General features: G+C 40.2%; 1 protein-coding gene across 1 annotated transcript; it reads right to left on the reverse strand.

Moving 5' to 3' along the window:
* Window positions 1–157: 157 nt before the first annotated feature.
* Window positions 158–13,092, reverse strand: mydgf (myeloid-derived growth factor). The gene is made up of 6 exons (XM_049588332.1): window positions 12,852–13,092; window positions 10,492–10,542; window positions 10,341–10,402; window positions 9,938–10,019; window positions 4,711–4,783; window positions 158–1,714 (listed from the first exon to the last, which is right to left on the reverse strand). Exons 1-6 carry the CDS (start codon window positions 13,011–13,013, stop codon window positions 1,635–1,637), a joined length of 510 nt encoding a protein of 169 aa, XP_049444289.1. The 5' UTR covers window positions 13,014–13,092; the 3' UTR covers window positions 158–1,634.
* Between the last annotated feature and the right edge of the window lie 4,809 nt (window positions 13,093–17,901).

Raw genomic sequence — 17,901 nt, forward strand, 5'->3', positions numbered from 1 at the left:
CCATGTTCACGGTGGCCTGGCTCTGACAGCGCTCAGAATATTTAATGCCTCTACACTGGCACTCAAATTTCTCCTCTCTTTTCATGTTTACCCTTTAACGAGGCTGTGGGAGGTTCAATCAGATCATGACTGACATAACAAGACAAAAAACACTGAATTATCTCCAGAGCAGTGACAACATGTCTTTATTCAAACATCCATCACATTTCATCATGAATCAGAACAATCAAGAAGTAGAAAAAAAGAAAACAAGTACAAAATAAGTAACATCGTGTGTGCTGCTTTTCTTTTAGCATCTGGTTACTTCCTGTTGTGACCCCAGAGGGAGCCTCGACGGTGACAAAGGGACACACAAACGTCCCCCCCCAGCTGTTTCCTCCACTCCAGAGGATCACCTCCGGACAGATGAGAGGATCCAAACAAAGTATGGATCTCAGTGAGTAATCCAACCACAGAACCAAATCAGCACAGTCCTTGAATCTGAAATCAATCCCCTCCTGAATTCATCTCATGGACACTTGTGTGGATCTAAGATCGGATCAGTGTAGGGGAGATAAAGGGGGTCCTTCTTGCTATATAAAGGAGCATGTACTTCTGAAACCTGCACAATGCTCTGGCTGATCCACACACGTGCCACTGGAGGATGAAAGCAGAAGGTTCAGGAGGGGCTCAGGAATATGTGAGAGCAGCTCTTTGCCATATATACTATGATCCAAATGTCTGTGCACAACTTACATTTGAGGTTTTTTGGGTTAAACCTGAAACAGTGTAACAGTGAACTCACTGAAATATCATTCTGCTGCAGGTGTCTAATTAAAATGACCACGATAAAGGTAATTTCAAATAAGATAATAATCATTTATACCTATATCACATTTTCTCCACAATGAATTAACAAGGACACTGTTTGAGATTTATCCCAAAATGCATATCTTTCTCTTACAAAGCTGCTATCTGCTCTATTACAAATATCCCTTCTGGCCAAAAACAGAAACACAACAAAACAAAAAAAAAAGATCACAAGAGGTACCAATGGGTGATTTAGGGGATAAAATGAGTGCTTACAGTTATCTAGAACAGATGAATACCAGCAGACAGAGAGCGAGGAGCTCAGCCCAGAACAGAACAGGACTGAGGAAAATGTAATTGTTTATGTGTGCGCGCGATGACGCTATTGGAGATTATTCACTTTCCTCTCAGGATTACACGAGATGGATAAATCCCTCCCTACTCTAAATGTGTTATCTATACTCAACAAGCCCCCAGACACCAATCCTCTATACATTCACATACGTCCCCAGTGGATCAGGACAGATTTGCTCTCAGCAGATCTCTCAGCCTTAGACTCTAAGAAACAACTATGGAAGCACTTTATCTTATGGCAGATTTTTAACTGGGACATTATGTAGTAAAAAATATAAACACTCGCTGTATTTTTTTTTGTTGTTGTCTTGAGCAGCATTTCAAATCCGCTGTATAAACACACCAGGTAATTAATGTACCGACAATATCAGTATCATCCTATTTTAATTTTGACTCCCACTAATCCATCCTTCATTGACGACCGAGCTGAAACACAGAGGCCGGTCTCAGAGCTCAGAACATGACCAGAGCCAAGTCACACTTCTGACCAATTACAGCTCGTCATGTTGTGTCCGTCCAATGGCGGTCAGTTTGGAGAGTTGAGCGCTGAACTTTCCATCTCTGTGGGTCACTGGAGGTCAGAGAGGACAGAGCAAATTACCGTCACAAACAATATTAAAATAGCAACAAGGACACGGTATCATTGACGCAAAGCCCCTGAAACCAGCCAGCATCATCTAACAACAAAGGCAGCAGTTTGAGACCTGCAGGTCCAGTTCGACCTGCACTGCCTGTTGGCATGGAAAGTTAATGACAGCAGCAGCAAATTAGATCTGCAGATGCAGATGTGCACCATCTACAGGTAAGGACAGTAATAGCTGCTGCGATTCAGACAGTAGAGCCACCTGTGGGCAACGAGTGTTACAACTGCAATTTCATTTCTCCCTCGTCCTGTAGCTGCTGCTTGTGCTTTTATATTTCACATATAAAACCTAAAAAATGTAATAGTTTTGTTCACTAGAGCATATTTTCTGCTGAATAAGGAAGACCTTGGAGTTCATCCTGCTCACAGTGGATTTGCTGTCCTCCAGATTACTCTGAAGGAAAGGGGTGATTCATGGTTCATTGTCGACTCTAAAGAAACAGGTGTGGTGTGGAGAGGGTCAAAGGAAGCATTAAAGGAAACTTTGCATTGCACTTGAGGTTGATTTTATTGTGTTTTTAGTGTTGAATATTTGAACATTAAAGTGTTGCTTTAATGACTCAAATAAATCTGTTGTTTATTAGTTGGTTTTAATAGTGAGCTCTGGAGGGGTTAATAACAGCACTCATCTGTCTGATCTCTGTTAGTCTCTATAAACAGATATCTGCATATGTTAGCAAAATCTGTCAGACAAAGGACAAGACTTTGGTATCAAAAGTGTTCTGGTTTTTGTTTGTACTCTGTTTGTGGGTGGAATAGCATTGGCCAGTCACGTTTTAGTGGGTTTTGGTTGCATGCTTGTGAACAGTCCATGAGGAAAGCAAAAGAGGCAAACACACTGGCAGAAATGCAATCTCAGAACCTGAATAAGCTTCATATTTGCCTTTTTGTATTTACCGAGTTCCTGCACGTTCTTAAACATCAAATTGAAGGACTTTTCAAGGAATTTCCAAACCCAACTCCCTCAAACTCAAGGACCCAGCATGGCATAGTTTAAGACGCGGATCAAAGTTAATTACTGTTCTAACACTGAGAATATTTATAATGAGATTTAGCAGGCTTCACAGAAGATCACAGACAACAAGAGAGTGAGGCTTGAATGTGTGAACACTTCCCAACTGTGCTGTGTTACAGTGATGGTGCACAAAATCAAAAGAACTTCAATTTTTGTGCATGCACAAATTAAATAAATTCAAGCACTTTTAATGGCCCATGTCTATCTACATATATTTTTAGAGCTGTGCCTGACACAGAATTATGTCAAACCAATTGGATGTGGTCTTTCAATACAAAGATTCAACTCATTGTTGCATTTTTTCCATAAAAAGTTTGAAGAGAGTTTGAACGGAGTCAAGTGGGACGTTCAGGGCGACAGCAAATATCGTGAACAAGCAAAGTTATCCCACTGAGCTGCTGCGTGCTAATGATGCTAATGCTAACAAAGGAAATGTGCAACAATATTATTTTCTGACACTAGATATCAACAAAAAGCCAAAGACTGTCTCCTATTTAGCTGCTGCGAGCTGTAAATTCACCACGGTAGCATTATCTCAGGCAGCTGCCTCTATCTCTATCAGACTCACCTTGGGTCTGGGTCTGCAGCTGCCTGTACTGGAGAGCAGCATGAAAGCGAGAAGCACTCACTCTGCAGCTCAGTCTGGGGACTGAAATGTACCCAGAAGTACACTGACTAACAAAATCCAATCAAAACAACTGCTTGACTTGAGTCGACTGAGGTGTCTCCAACTGATGATGCAAATCTTTGACTTTCACGGGACAGCCCTATCTATTTTCCAAAACTTTCAATGCCTTGAGTTTTTCCCTCAAATTTGGAAACTTCTAAGAGTTTCAGGGACATGGGGGAATGCCGCATTTATATGCAGTTATCTGTTTATGGAGAGTAGTGCACTATCAACTTCATTCTAGCATCACAAGTTACTAATCGGACTGGAAACCATGACCAGCTCATATCAGATATCCATTATCTGGATATCCACTCGGTACTCCAGAACCCCCCAAAATAGTCTTTTGCCCGCAGAGACTATATTGTTGTCAGACCGATAGCCGATGGGTTCCAAGATTTGATGTTCATTCTGTTTCCCAGATAATTTGCATTTGACTGCCACAAGCTGAATTGTATTTGTATTTACATATCTATCGCAGACGACGGTGATACAGTACAGTAATCCATCCTTATAATTTATACGTAGTAAAACTTCAAAGACAAAGCACATCAGCAGCTGAAACAATCTCATTGCCTGCAGGTGGCACAAATGATAAAACTGCGAACACAATTTTGCCTGTAGGTGTCGACATCTCTGGATATCTGCAGGTCTAAACTGCAGTGACTTTTCTCTCCTGTAGGTGGTGCAGGTTGGCATATAAAAACTGGTCTGGTGAATGGTTCCCCCTTGTGGAGAATCTTAAGCCGGCTCACTGTGAACATTTCTATCAATGAACTGGCCTGTAACTCACTCACAAATTTGTTTTACATCTAAAACAGTGATTTACCTGCTATACTACTGTTAAGGACTTTATCCCTATGAATCATGACTGGAAGTGTTTCCCAGAGGTCTCACAGGGATGGGATTATCCTAAAGTCTGTGATAGTTGCTGGAAATTGAGTCTATAAGCCTCTGTACTGTTGCGTCTAATCTGCTGTTACAGTAAATTGCTGTGTGACTTGTCAAATCCTGCTAATCACAGTCCGGAACTGGAGCCACAGTGGGGATTTGTGAGGAAAATGAATAACAACAAATAATGCTACAGAGACAAATGGCAACCCACTCACAGCTGGAGCATATGCTTCAGAGGGAAATCAGCAGGGAACTCGCAACGTGATGGAGAGGAGGTAGGGAGCGAGAGATTGACGTGACGTGCAGAGGGAGTTGATTGAACACTTGGAAATACAATCAATTTCTCACCTGTTGAGTCTCCTACGATAAATTCCTCCGGCTTCAAAGGCACGTCACTCTGTCCTGCGCCCGCTGTCTGAGACTGGATACAGCAAAGAGCAGCAGGGATAAAGAGAAGGAGGAAGAAAAGAAAGAAGGGGAAAAGGAAGGAAATAAACAAAAACAGGATGAGAGGCGGCACAGGAGACAATTTTTTTGCAACAGACGGGCCGGGAGAGTAGGAGGATGTGGCGACAAGGTCAAGGAGATTGTGTGCGGGGGTGGCAGGTGTGTTTGTTTGTGTATGTGAGGTTATTTTCATCTCATCATTTAGCTGAAGTTATTTTCTGTGTGTGTGTCTCTTCTGCTTGCAGGGCACGGAGCCAGAGCAGGAGGAGGAAACATGTGCTCTCACTAATGACAGAGTGTCAGGACTGCCCTTGCTGGGGGAAGGAGGCGTGTCAAGGTGTGTGCTTCACTTCGCAGACGGCCACATCAGACACGGCAGACCTCCGCTAAGTGACTGAGCTCAGGAAGAGTCCAGACATTAACCTTCCATGAAACATTATGTGTGCAGACACGTCGACGAGTTTGACTTCCAGGAGAAATAAAGCTTTTCTGTTACTTTGACCGTCTCCGCCTGTGTTGGTTTGTCAAAGTCAGTGCTAGCTGGGATGTAGCTACAACCATCATTAGAGGACAATGGATCTAAAAATGTACAGCGACTTGTGGAGCAAATGATGGGTTTCCATGGATACATAAGCATTAGTGGAGGGGATGTGCAGTAAAGCAAGAATCAGGTCCAAAGTGCAAGTGATAGTGTGTTTTAGGACTGTGTGGCTGGGTACATTCAGCGATGTCGTGGCTCTCAGATGATGTTAGGTGACATTTAATCTTGGGTAGCCCGACCTTTGTATCTAATGAAGGTCTGGAGAAAACCTCAGTTTAATCACCCTGGGGAAAAAACTTAAAGATCCTGAAGCAGCCACTTCATAGGTTATGAGTTTGGTAATAGTCGTTTATGGAAACAGCACCTCTGGTTGATTGTGGTGCAGTAAAATGAGTTGTCCATAGCGTTCCATTGACGATTTAAAGCACCAGAATGGCATACTGTCAACACTTTTTCTAACCAATGCAATTTTAAGACCCCAACCTTGGCAACATTTTTGCCACTTTGGGCTATTTGTGCCCCAGTAAGGAGTCTTAAAACCTCAAAATGAGTTAGCATTTTACTACTCACGGTTCCCTCGTCTCAAAGTCCATAGGTTGTTTGAATGGGTTTATGGTTACATGACTGAAATAAGGTCTGTGGTTAACACGAGCTTAAGAGACTGAAACATTTTGTTCTACCACGTAAAATACGTCCCTCGGGAACTTTGAAGCTTCTATGTAGCTTCAAAAATGCAGTTGCTAACAAGAGGTTGAATGAGACTACAGGACGTCATCACGCCGAATATGCCTCTACAGTCTGGTTATGTTGGCGACGTTGGGTCATGTGACCATAGTGTAGTTAGTTTATAACTTAACGTTAGCTTTTTATCTCTGGTGATTGCATTTAGGCTTCAATAATCATGAAAATGGTGAACATTTGTTTGCCACAAGAGCTTATTTTCAGCAATGACCCAAAATCCAATTGAAAAATCCCACTGGCTTTTTGACGGGGGAACCAGTGCGACGCTCACTTCAGCGTCAGCCTACAGAAAAACATCATGCCTGAGGCACTTTATTTAAGCTTGGAACTGTCAGCATATTGTTAATCAAGTGGTCTAACCAAACACTACACTTCTGCACATCTTCTCAGCTCTGTTTTCAGGCTTTCGAAAATCTAACTAGTGACCGGAGACCTTGGCCAATCACAGGTCATTTCAGAGAGAGGGCATTCCTATTGGCTGTTCTACAAATGCAGGTGCATGTGCACGTCCTGTCGGGTGAAAGTCTGATTCAATGGCAAAGAATCCTGCACAGGAAGTTACTTTTCCTGCACTGGCAACAACTGGCTACACTGCAAAGCAACCAAAAAAAAAAGGAAGACAGACTTCTCAAAAACATAGTCTGACAATAAACAAAGTAAAACATGTGCCAATATCGGAAAAGCTTTTAAGAGATGGAGAGAAAATGTTGCAAATAGTTTAACCCTCTGCCAACCAGAACTAAAAGCTCATAGCTGCGGCTTCGAGTTCATGTAGCTAATAGCAGCAGCAGGAGCCTTCAATCATAGCATGTCCTCGCCTCACCCCCACCACTACAGATCACATTGCCCCATGTGTGACAACTAAAGACATCTAATTATGGGGCGGCTGTGGCTCAGGAGGTAGAGCGGATCGTCCACTAATCTGGAGATCGACAAGTTGATCCCTGGCTCCTCCAGTCTGCATGTAGAAGTATCCTTGGGCAAGATACTGAACCCCAAATTGCTCTCGACGGCTGTTTCATCAGTGTGTGAGTGTGTTTAAACTGAGTAGCAGGTGGCACTTTTGTGTGTGTGAAAGGCTTTGAGTAGTCAGAAGACTAGAAAGGCGCTATACAAGTACAAGTCCTTTTACCATTTCCCATAACCCTTTTCACATATCATGAATATTGAGACGTATCCTAACCCCATTTATACAGAGATGTTACATGCATTTCGTACTTTATACAAATCCATATCCTGGAGAGAGGGCCGCTGTGGCAACACAACAGATTGTGTCATTACATGTGACGCTGATCTTTTCACAGAGGGCTTGATCAAAGTGTAGATGTTGACAGCTACCGGCTTTGTGGTCAGAAAAGCAAAGTTAAAAAACTGCAAGACAGAAAAATCCTGCCTTAATATCCTCCCTGAGCCTGACTAATACACTGCTGTGTTGCTGGTGCAAAGGTGGATGGTTTATTATCTGCAGGCTTCGCAAAAATGTTCATCAGCTGTGTTTTGCCTTGATTTTTTGACATTTGTGCAGACACTGTAAATTCAACGCTCTAAAAATGTTTTGGGGGCGAAGGAGAGAGAAGCTTTAATCTCAACACTGACAAGGTGTATTAAAAGTGTGCAGTAACATCGAGGGAAAACTTTTTTTACTCCACTTTGTCTTTGTTAGGCAGTAAAGTCCTGGGAGCGTCTCACTGCCCAACATAAGCTTCACAACTTATCACTCAGCGGGGGAAAAGCCGAGGAGCTAAAACCAAGGAGGTGTTGCACCTGCAGCATGGTAACTACGTTCTGCAGGATGTGCTGCAATTTGGCTTCTGACAAATTACAACACTGAGGACAAGGGACGTGTTAATCATTTTTTAAGATAAAATACATTGGCTGTGGGTTACCTTGGTGTTTCATAACAAGGACCTACACTAAAACTGGGGTATTAAATCAAAGTCAGCACACCTTTGACTTCCTTTAGTTAGAAAAGAGGCAGGGAGAATGCACAACAAACTGACAATATATAAATACATCTGTTTGTATCCATAGTTTGTTCTTATTTTGTTAGTACCCACTGATTTCTGGGGTCACCAATGTTTTTTTATTCTCGCTCTTCTCTTGGGTAAGAGAAAATTGTGATCCACAGTTCAAACATTGTTTGTCTAATGCCAAGAAACACAAGTTTTAAATTCGAGGAACATAAAAAACACAATCAAATGACTTTAGTTGTTCTTTTATCTCAGACATGTAAGGATGTTACAAACCTTACAATACATTATTATATGTTTTAGAGCAGTGGTTCCAAACTGGTGGGTCGTGGTCCGAAAGTGGGTCGCGGGGTCCGTTCTGAATGGACAGCAAGCGACACGCAAATGTGTCAAGTTTGTACAAAACACATTTTATTTTTAAGTACAGCAAATTTCTGGCACAGAGCTTTTATTTTGACGTGCTGTTTCCCGCTCTAGAGTACGTGACTAACAAACAGCTACTTCACAGAGACAACAAACTAGCTCAGTAACATGGCAAAACACGAGTATTCACTGAAAAGTGTGTGGACCTTGAACTAATGACTAAGGACAATTCTGGAACCTATGACTGGACCAGTTGGGAACCACTGTTTTAGAGTAATTAAAATGACTGGATTATAAAATTTGTGGGTTTAAGAAATACCACTATACGTTGTTGACTGATCCAAATTACTGAAATTTCAGTTCACTGTGCGTCCCGACCGGTGGTCGAGTGTTAAACTTACTCAAAGTACTACACTTAGTGCAAACCTGACGTACTTTTACTTGAGTATTTTTATCTAATGCGACTTTCTACTTCTACTCCACGACACTGCAAATGGAAATACTTGAATATTTGATAACTTCAATTACTAGTTACAGACCATCTGAAAATATACAAGTGCAGCTGAAATGATCAGTGGACCCATTACAAAATTAATTCGCAACCATTTTGATAATCGTTCGTCATTTTTCATACAAACACATTTCATGGTTCCAGCCTCTCAAATGTGAAATCTGCTGCTTTTTCTTTTGATTATTTTAAATATTTTGATTTGTTAAATTGATTTAAATTTTCTGCATTGAGTAATTTGATTTTTAATACTAAAAAACATATAGATTTTTCTGACTGTCCTTACATACTTTCAATTAAGTAACATTTTATTGCAGGACTTTTACTAGTAACAGAGTATTTGTACAGTGTGGTATTAGTAGTTTTATTTCAGTAAAGGATCTGACTACTTCCTCCACCACAGCTGCTACTGACATGTCATTTACAGCTTCACAAATGTTTCCCATAACACCAGCACTGATGATCAGGAAAATCATGTTTACTTTGTTTAAGTTTATTAACAGTATGCTGACTTTACTACTGCATGAGTTCCTCTTCTTACAGACATTTTGGTGGCATCTCGTGAGTTCTTGGGCATGTGTTGGAGTATTTGCACACAACACTAAACCTGCCCTTATATAGTGTTTAGGGCACTTCACCTATGCTTAAAGGTTACTTATAATCAAATGGGATTCATCATTTAGCACACATGGGTAAGAGCAGATTTGGATGGTTAAGAATGTTTGGTGCATCTGGAGTTAACTTCTCTTATTTTTTCTCTTAAGCTAAGATAAATTTAAGAGAGTGTTGCTGCATGAGGCCCAGTGTCACACAAATATAAAGATGTAACCGACTGATAAAGGAGCCATGTTGTATGTGGTTACCAGAAATTGAAAAGTATTCAGTTGCTGAATGGAAAGCTGGCTATCCCTGCTGAGGACCAGTTGACAACATTAAAAACAAGTTCATGTACAGGACAGACCACATTTCCGTCTCACAGCTACGGGACTTGTGTTTTATACTTACATATGCGTTGGCATATTCAATTTTGGTTCTCTTTAGTTCAGCTTTGAACTGAGTGAAAAACAGGTAGGACTTCCCCTGAGGCCTGGCGGGGATAAAAGGGAAATATTTGTTACCAACATTAAGTCATTTGCATAAATTCATTCGCTTATTAAGTCAGTGCAGGACGTGAATACATTTCAAGCGCAAGGTTAGAAACTTTGTTGTATTGTCTCTGTGCTCTACTGGGGCTGTCACGATTAACTACAGTCAAAGAGTGACTCAGAGGAGAGACACAGACGAGACAAAATTTCACTGAGGACACACAGAACATCAGGGTCACTGAGCTGAGGAAGTGTCTCGCCTCAGTGTGTATGTGTGTGTGTGTGTGTGAGTGTGTGTGTGTGTGTGTGTGTGTGTGTCTCACCTCCACACAGAGCAGGAAAACAGCCTGTCGTCGTCACTCAGACCCACACTCATCAGCCATTGCTGTTGCAGAGGAATATTTATGCATACAACTGCTGTAACCAAATCAGTAAACTGATGCTTGAGACTGACAGTAAGAGACACACACTCACCTCGTTGGTTCCCCCTTGTGAAGCATAAGTGAATGAGCATTCATACTCCCTCTGAAATTAAGAGAGCGAAACATGGTGCATCATTAAACCTGCATATTATTTTTATTACTGAGCTTTACATGCTATTAATTTACACCTTCCATCAATCTATAAACTACTGATTATCTCTGTCAAATGTGCATTTCAGAAACAGGAGTGTGTGCATCAGTTTTTATCAAGCACACACACAAAAGCTTTCATCCCCGCAGCCTCACAAAGGCAAAGATTAGCTTTCTTGTCTATGTTTCATGTCATTATGAATTCAAAGGTCTGTTCTGGCTGCTACTGTGATAACAGTGTTTTGGAGACATCAATTCTCTCCTCAGGTAAAGACGTTTCTCACAGCAAACGCTTTGACATGCTCTACAGGAAAATGTTACACCTGATATTGTGTGTGAGGAGTGAATATTTAAGTTAGGGCAGAGATATCACATCATGATGAAACGATTTCTGTTGTCCAAAGTGATGACTTTTACAAAACTGTAACTACATGTGATTTTGCAGACATTTACCATACTGTTAGTTAGTTAGTTAGTTAGTTAGTTAGTTATTTGAAACACCTAGACAGTGTGGCTCGGATACATCATCAGTGATGAACCCAGGGTCATTGGGTGTTTTGGCTCTTAGATCATCCTCATCTGGGTGACCCAGCCGGGGGTGATCAGTCCCCGGCTTGTTTCCAAACAGTGCGCTACACCATGGATCTACCCTCTTGATCCACAGCCACCTTGAGGCTTTTTCTGCAGCCTCACTGATGCTTCCGGTGGCTTTCCTCTCCTGCAACACTCTGATGACAAGGGACCTGAGTGTCCGGTGCACTGCAGTGAATATCTATATTGCATAATGTACTTTTTAGAGGAAAATTTTATGATAATGGTTAATGGGGGCGGCAGTAGCTCAGTCCATAGGGACTTGGGTTGGGATCGGAGGGTCGCCTGTTCAAGTCCCCGTCCAGACCAAATATGGAGCATGGACTGGTAGCTGGAGAGGTGCCAGTTCACTTGAGCAAGGCACCGAACCCCCCAACCGCTTGGGGCGCCTGACCAAGGCAGCCCCCTCACTCTGACATCTCTCCACTTTGTCCATGAATAGGTCCTGTTTGTGCATGTGTGTGTCTTTCGGACCTGTGTGTTAATGACAATGACAACAAAAAACTTTTATAATGTGAGTCTGGGATGCTGGCTTGTCAGTTTTGCCCAGTTGGAGCTCATTTGATTAACAAATGTGCTTTTACAATACGCTGCTGCAATAACTGTGTCAATGCAGTATATATTTGATATATTCATACTGGTGTTGAAACATGGCTACAGTCATCATACCGTATATAAGTGAGGAAAAAAGGAGAAAAGGGAGACAATTTCTACACAGCTTTATGGATTTGGATATGTAGTGTGGCCTCATGAAGCCAAAACATACAAACGTTAATTAATGGTAGTGTTTTAAATTTATTACACCCGTGTTTAATTGATGCTGTGTTATTCATATGACAGTTATGTGTAGCATTTTGGTGGAAACAATCAGTTTATCGGAGGAGAGAACGTGGTTTTAGGTGCAATGTTTCATTTTGCAAGAGATTTGTGGAGTTGTGACAAAATGGTTAACTCTTTCCAGTTTTGCATTTTTAGTACTGAGCTGTAGTTTCAGGAAATATGTTTAAACAATTGGGGAAAACTGCAGTAAAACCTGCTTTTCCTGCTTTATCAGGTCAGTGTCTGCTGTGAAAAAATGCCTATAGTGATGGACATTTGTTCTTATTTTTAGCCTGTTTTAACAGCAAATTACGAAGCAACTAATTCATACATAAAAATAATATTTGACAATAAAATAAAAGTAATTAGTTGCAGTCTTTATGTCCGGATATTGTATTAAAACTTCACTTTCAAACTACACACAAAAGAAGCACTGCACATTCATCAAACCTGTCAACCAATCAAAGGAGCCATTGTGTCACTGAGGCAGCGACGTGTCAGCCTCTCACAGGCTGTGTCGTCATCACGCCGCGACTGTAGTTTTTCCGTGTATGTCATTTTAAATAGCAAATATAGCAAATGTGACACACTATAATGAGATAAACACATACTACACACACAATATAATTCGTGATAGATTTAATTCTGTTATTAATCTGTCAAATACTTAATGAGCGATTAAAACGGAGCAAATTACGATAAACTACAGGGTGAACTAGCTTACATTCAAACAGAGTTAAACTTGCACGTTCATATTTAGCCTCACTGCAACTTGGTGTCTGGTTGCAGTTTAAAAACGTTAGCTAGCTGTGTGAAATAAAGACAGTAACGTTACTTTATTCAGTCACTTACAATCGCCTCGGTGAAAGTATGCACCACTCCTCCCGGTTTAACGTTGAACTCCACCGTCTTGGTCCGATCAGGAGAAGCATCGACCGGGACTAACGAAGCAGTCAACGCGAACACGAGCAGAAACGCCAGATTGACAGCGCAGAAGTTATTTTGGGTGGCCATCTCTTCCTCCTCCTTTAGATGTGTAGCGGTGTGTCGCTGTGAGTGGCTCCCCGGGTTACCAAGTATCCCGTCGACTGTGGACGACGTCACACCAGGCGTCACACACCAAACCAAGGAAACAAAATATGGTAAAATAAGTAAAACATGACAAACATAAAAAAGACGACTCCCTTCACTTAATGGTAATAAAAAAACAGTCTTTATTGATATAGTTTATAGATTAACTTCTCTTAATACTGACGAATTAAAGTATGAGTTCAGAATTCATTGTAACGTTACCATTCATGGCCACACGATGTCACCCTCGTTCATACAACATTAATTTTTAATGACGCACAGCATCTAGACTTATGTGAAGTAGATATCATGCCTAATCTCAGATGTTTATCAAAAAAAGACAAACAGTAATAGGGAATATAAAATACACCACAGAGTTAGATTATATTCTATCATACAAATGCATCTTCATATATTTTAATTATGGCTCTGCTACTGTACACATTAATTCATGGTGAAAATGACTGAAAGAGAATTTCATGTAGGTCCCAATACATCATGAAAATACGGCAATGACATGTGAAGGTGAAATCCTTCAGAGCAAAGCTAGTAAGTGGATCTTGATCTGAGATTGTTTAGTCAAATTAAGTCACATTGCACAAACTTAAGTTGTTGTCCAAAAAAAAAGAATCCTGTATAGGGAATACAGGGGGAAAATTCATAAGTAAAAAATGACATCTTCTGCATATTATTGTGAATTGAATATCCCTAGAGGTCTCTAGGAGGGATCATCACAACATTGTCCCTTTATAGATAATAACAAAAGGCTACTACAAGTAACTGTAGTGTGTATGAATATTTAGAATATAGAAACATACAAAAAATTATGCACGAAAAGGTAAAAAAAAGAAAAATGCTTAACAAACCATTAAAAATAATTACAAGAATACAAAAAAACAGGCTAGTTAGGTGGCAAAGTCTGTATTAAGTGTAAAATAATTACACCAACAATATAATGCTATCAAACTGTTGCTTTGTACAAGATGGAAAACTCTCTCTCACATACAAACACACCTCTGTTTAGTTATGTGTATGTCTCTTTTTACTGCCTGGCTGCAGCCCAGGATGTCATACACAGGTGTAAAGGGGAGAGGGTGGAGTACACACCGTAGGCAAGTCCAGTTGCCTACGATATAGCACTTATGATGACCATGACCTGGATGACTGAGAATCTTCACCGAAATAGAGTACACATCTCTCTTTCATGAATTCAGGTGTTGCATGAACATGTCATTGACGTTTCTTGTCTCATAACAAAGTCTCATGTCAGCTTATTTCAATCATTCTTTACTGCGACATGTGGTTTACATGGAAACAGATAAATGGAGCCGCCCCCCAAAAGATCTACATACTGTCCTTTATGTCTGGGTCTTCCACAAAGTATTGCAGTTTAAATCTATTAACTGGTTTTGAGGATTAAATAAGCTTTTTTTTTTTATCAATTTATAGTCACAGCTGTTAGACTGTTATTATTCTAGGCTGCCTATGGGGTATAAGATGCTGTGATAGGAATGGATGATGTGGTGCAGAATATAAGAGAAGTTTTGTTTTTCCTATCAAGGCACATTTGGACTCAGCACCAGAAGTGCAATCAACTTCATTTGCCAAGCATGTTGACACATAACACTAAATAAAACATGCAGACAAACATTTAGCTATTACTTAAAAGTGGGTTTGTATGGAAAAATAAATATAAATGTGCATAAAAACAGCTGGATAGCAAAAGTCCATTATGTTTTTTTACAGGTAATATTGTTTATTAAAATTGTAGGTTTGAGGCCTGGTTTGCACTGTACTGTATGAATAGTGGAAGAGTGCACTACAAAGAACATTGGAATTAAGATTGCGTGGATTGGTGACTAACAATGAACAGTATAAGAACATTATGTAGATGTCATTGGACATTTAGTAGCATAGGTTATGTATGCACAGTAAGATTTGATGTTTTATTGCACACATATTAATTCCAAACTATAATCGGCAAAACGATTTCATTGGATTTAACTGAAAGTGGCTCCTGCTGCTGTGTTGACTCAACATGTCAAAGACAAGTTGGAAAAAAACATAAAGAAATGCCTCAACAACTGAGAGGAAAATATCTTTGGCAATTCCTTTGAAGCATTTAAACTACACTTTAAATGAGCACTATTAAAGTTCAAGGCTTTGCATCATCTGATCTGTGAAATAACACTGTGATAGACTTTAAAAGGATAAGACACTGTGATTATTTGCCACTTAAATTCAGGTCTGCCAAGGAAATATTTCTGCAAACACTAGACAGCAAGCCTGCTAAAACACATTTTCCCATGTTCTCTGTGCCAAATACTGTACATGCACATTCCTGTCTTTTTCACAGTAGAGCATTTTGTGTTACAGGAGACAGAGACAGTCTCATGTCTGCTCCTACATGTCTGCATGCATGTGTATGTGTGTTTTTATATGTCTCTGGAGCCCTAAAACGTTGCCCTCATGACAGATGAACAGATGTTTGGTATGAGAGGAGACATCTTAACGTTGTCTGACACTCGTGTGTAAAACCCGTAAAACAATAGCAGCATTTAGAGGCACATTCAGACCTAAAATAAGCGGAGGGTTTCAGCTGAATAGCCTGTCCGCCCTCTTCACCCTTCTCCTCACCCTTCTCCTCACCCTCCTCCTCTGTTTGCAGCCTCATCCGGACCGCCTCCCTGCCCAATCCCACTTCTCAGCCCAAAAATAATACAATAACAGGATTAATAACAGCATGCACTCACTCAGACAGCCTGTTGAGTGTTTGGATATTTACACAGCAGCTCCGGGGAGGAAAAGTACAGGGGTCATTAGGCACATTCTTCTATTTCAAAAGCTGTTAAATCTGTAATGATGTGTAAATGGTCAGACTCAGGGAGTCCTCGTCCTGCCCAGGTAAACATTGTTTCCTTCTTTCAGGATGTCAGACACTCAGCTGCGTAACACCAGGAGGAGAGCAAAAATATTCAAAACAAACAGCTTCTAGTCTTTGCTATAAACAAACAATCCCCTACAAAGGTAAACATACAGACCACATATCCAGACAGAGAAACACAAGTTGGCGTCAAGTTATCTCACTAACGATGGAAGCTCACACTGCAGACTTTACACACACAGCAGGAGGCGTTCAAATCAACACTTCAATGTGTCAGTGGTTGTTTATGTGCAGATTTATACTTCATTTAGCACTTCAGTAGTTCTGAACAGCTGTTACTGAGCTGACTCAGCTCTGTTGATACCAGTGTTACTTCAAATCATTGTATGATTCATAGTTGGATACTTGTTATATATCATTATTTATCCTCTCATGGAGCTGACGTGTGACTTCACACTTGTCTAAATGTGTTAAATGAATTCTGAAGGATGTTTATTTATACAAACACTGGCATCATGGGGTTGATTATCACGCTGTCAGAGTTAAGAGAGATTTATTTCCTCAATCCCACAAACCAGAGTTGGGAGTCATTGTTCTGCAAGTCACAAGTAAAGTCAAGTCCCAAGTTAAGTTTTGAGTCCTAAACCAGTCACAATGCAGTCTTCACTATGTGTAATGTCATTTTATCAACATGGTAATGATGTGTAACTAAACAAAAATCATGAATGCTTTTAAAATTATGTATTGATTTGTTAAAACAAGTGCCACTGGACTTAATCTTAAAAATTAGTGCTGATATTTCACTTTCATAACATAAAGCACTATTAACCAGCACCACAACAAAATTAATTTTGTGTTTCTGTCCTGTCTTGTTGTATTCAACGTATCTCATTTTGGAAAATGTCTGTAACTTTCTCTTCCCAAATTTGTAAGACATTTCCTGTAATAGTATTCTTCTTTTAAAGTGATTTTGTAGATTGTTGCATGTTTTATGTTCTGTGTCTAAATGAGATAAAAAGATAAAAGTAAAAAAAAAAAAGTAGGGAAATAAATAGATTTGTGGCACACTTTTTGAATAAAATAAAATAAAATATATTAAAATAAAATTAAATTAAATTCCATTACTTATCCCAAAGGAAACTCTTGTGCCAGGAATGCTTCAAATTACAGTTACACTAAGTACAGTAACCACAGTTTAACGTTCACAACCGGTACCAACCAGAACAACCAGTGGATTCCCTGGGTCAGGGTCACTCACTGGGTCCAGTTTTATAACAACAGAGTATTGAATATCTGGCAAAATATACAAGACAGAGGTGTTCTCAAGGAGCAAAGGCAAAAATGAGTGCCTAATGGACTAACAATAGGAGAAAGATTAGTACAAGTACATTAGACTAAAATGAACCAAAATGGTGGAACATACTTTTAAATGTTTGTGCCTGGGGGAAGCGTTAAGAGTTTTCAAGTCAAAGTTTTATGTCAGCATGAAGTCATGAGTTGTTGGTGTTGAAGTTCAAGTCGAGTTGCAAGTGTTTTTTGATTTTATCAAGTCGAGTTTAAAGTCATCAAATTTGGGATCAAAGTCCACACCTTTTCCACAGACTCTTCAGCGGGTCTGTCACAATGAACTCATACTATGTGAACAAGCTTTGTTCAAACCCACAAATTTTTAATCCTTGTCACCAGGATAACAAATGTTTGACTCAAAGGATAATTTCAGATGATTTAATGCAAAAAATAAACCTCTGAGATTAGAAAGTTAAACTTAGATTTGGAGCAAAAAGAAAGGAAATATCAAAAGCATGAAGGTTAATGGGGTCAGTGTTGACAGTTTTGCAGTTTGTGTCTGTCCGAGGAACAAACTGACTTCCCTCCAGTGTCACTGCAGTCTCGCCTGTTGGCTCTGACACTTGTTGACCAGGAGTCTCAGACAGTCAGGCCTCTGGG

This window comes from Epinephelus fuscoguttatus, linkage group LG10 (assembly GCF_011397635.1).
Source record: "Epinephelus fuscoguttatus linkage group LG10, E.fuscoguttatus.final_Chr_v1".
NCBI classification, from domain to species: domain Eukaryota; kingdom Metazoa; phylum Chordata; class Actinopteri; order Perciformes; family Serranidae; genus Epinephelus; species Epinephelus fuscoguttatus.

Excerpts from the sequence above, each read along its gene's own strand:
- mydgf (XM_049588332.1), bottom strand. The coding sequence starts at position 13,013 with ATGGCCACCCAAAATAACTTCTGCGCTGTCAATCTGGCGTTTCTGCTC. Across the intron at positions 10,543-12,851 it reads ATACTTTCACCGAGGCGATT|AGGGAGTATGAATGCTCATT; the intron begins GTAAGTGACTGA and ends TCTTAATTTCAG. Across the intron at positions 1,715-4,710 it reads TATCGTAGGAGACTCAACAG|TGACCCACAGAGATGGAAAG; the intron begins GTGAGAAATTGA and ends TCTGACCTCCAG.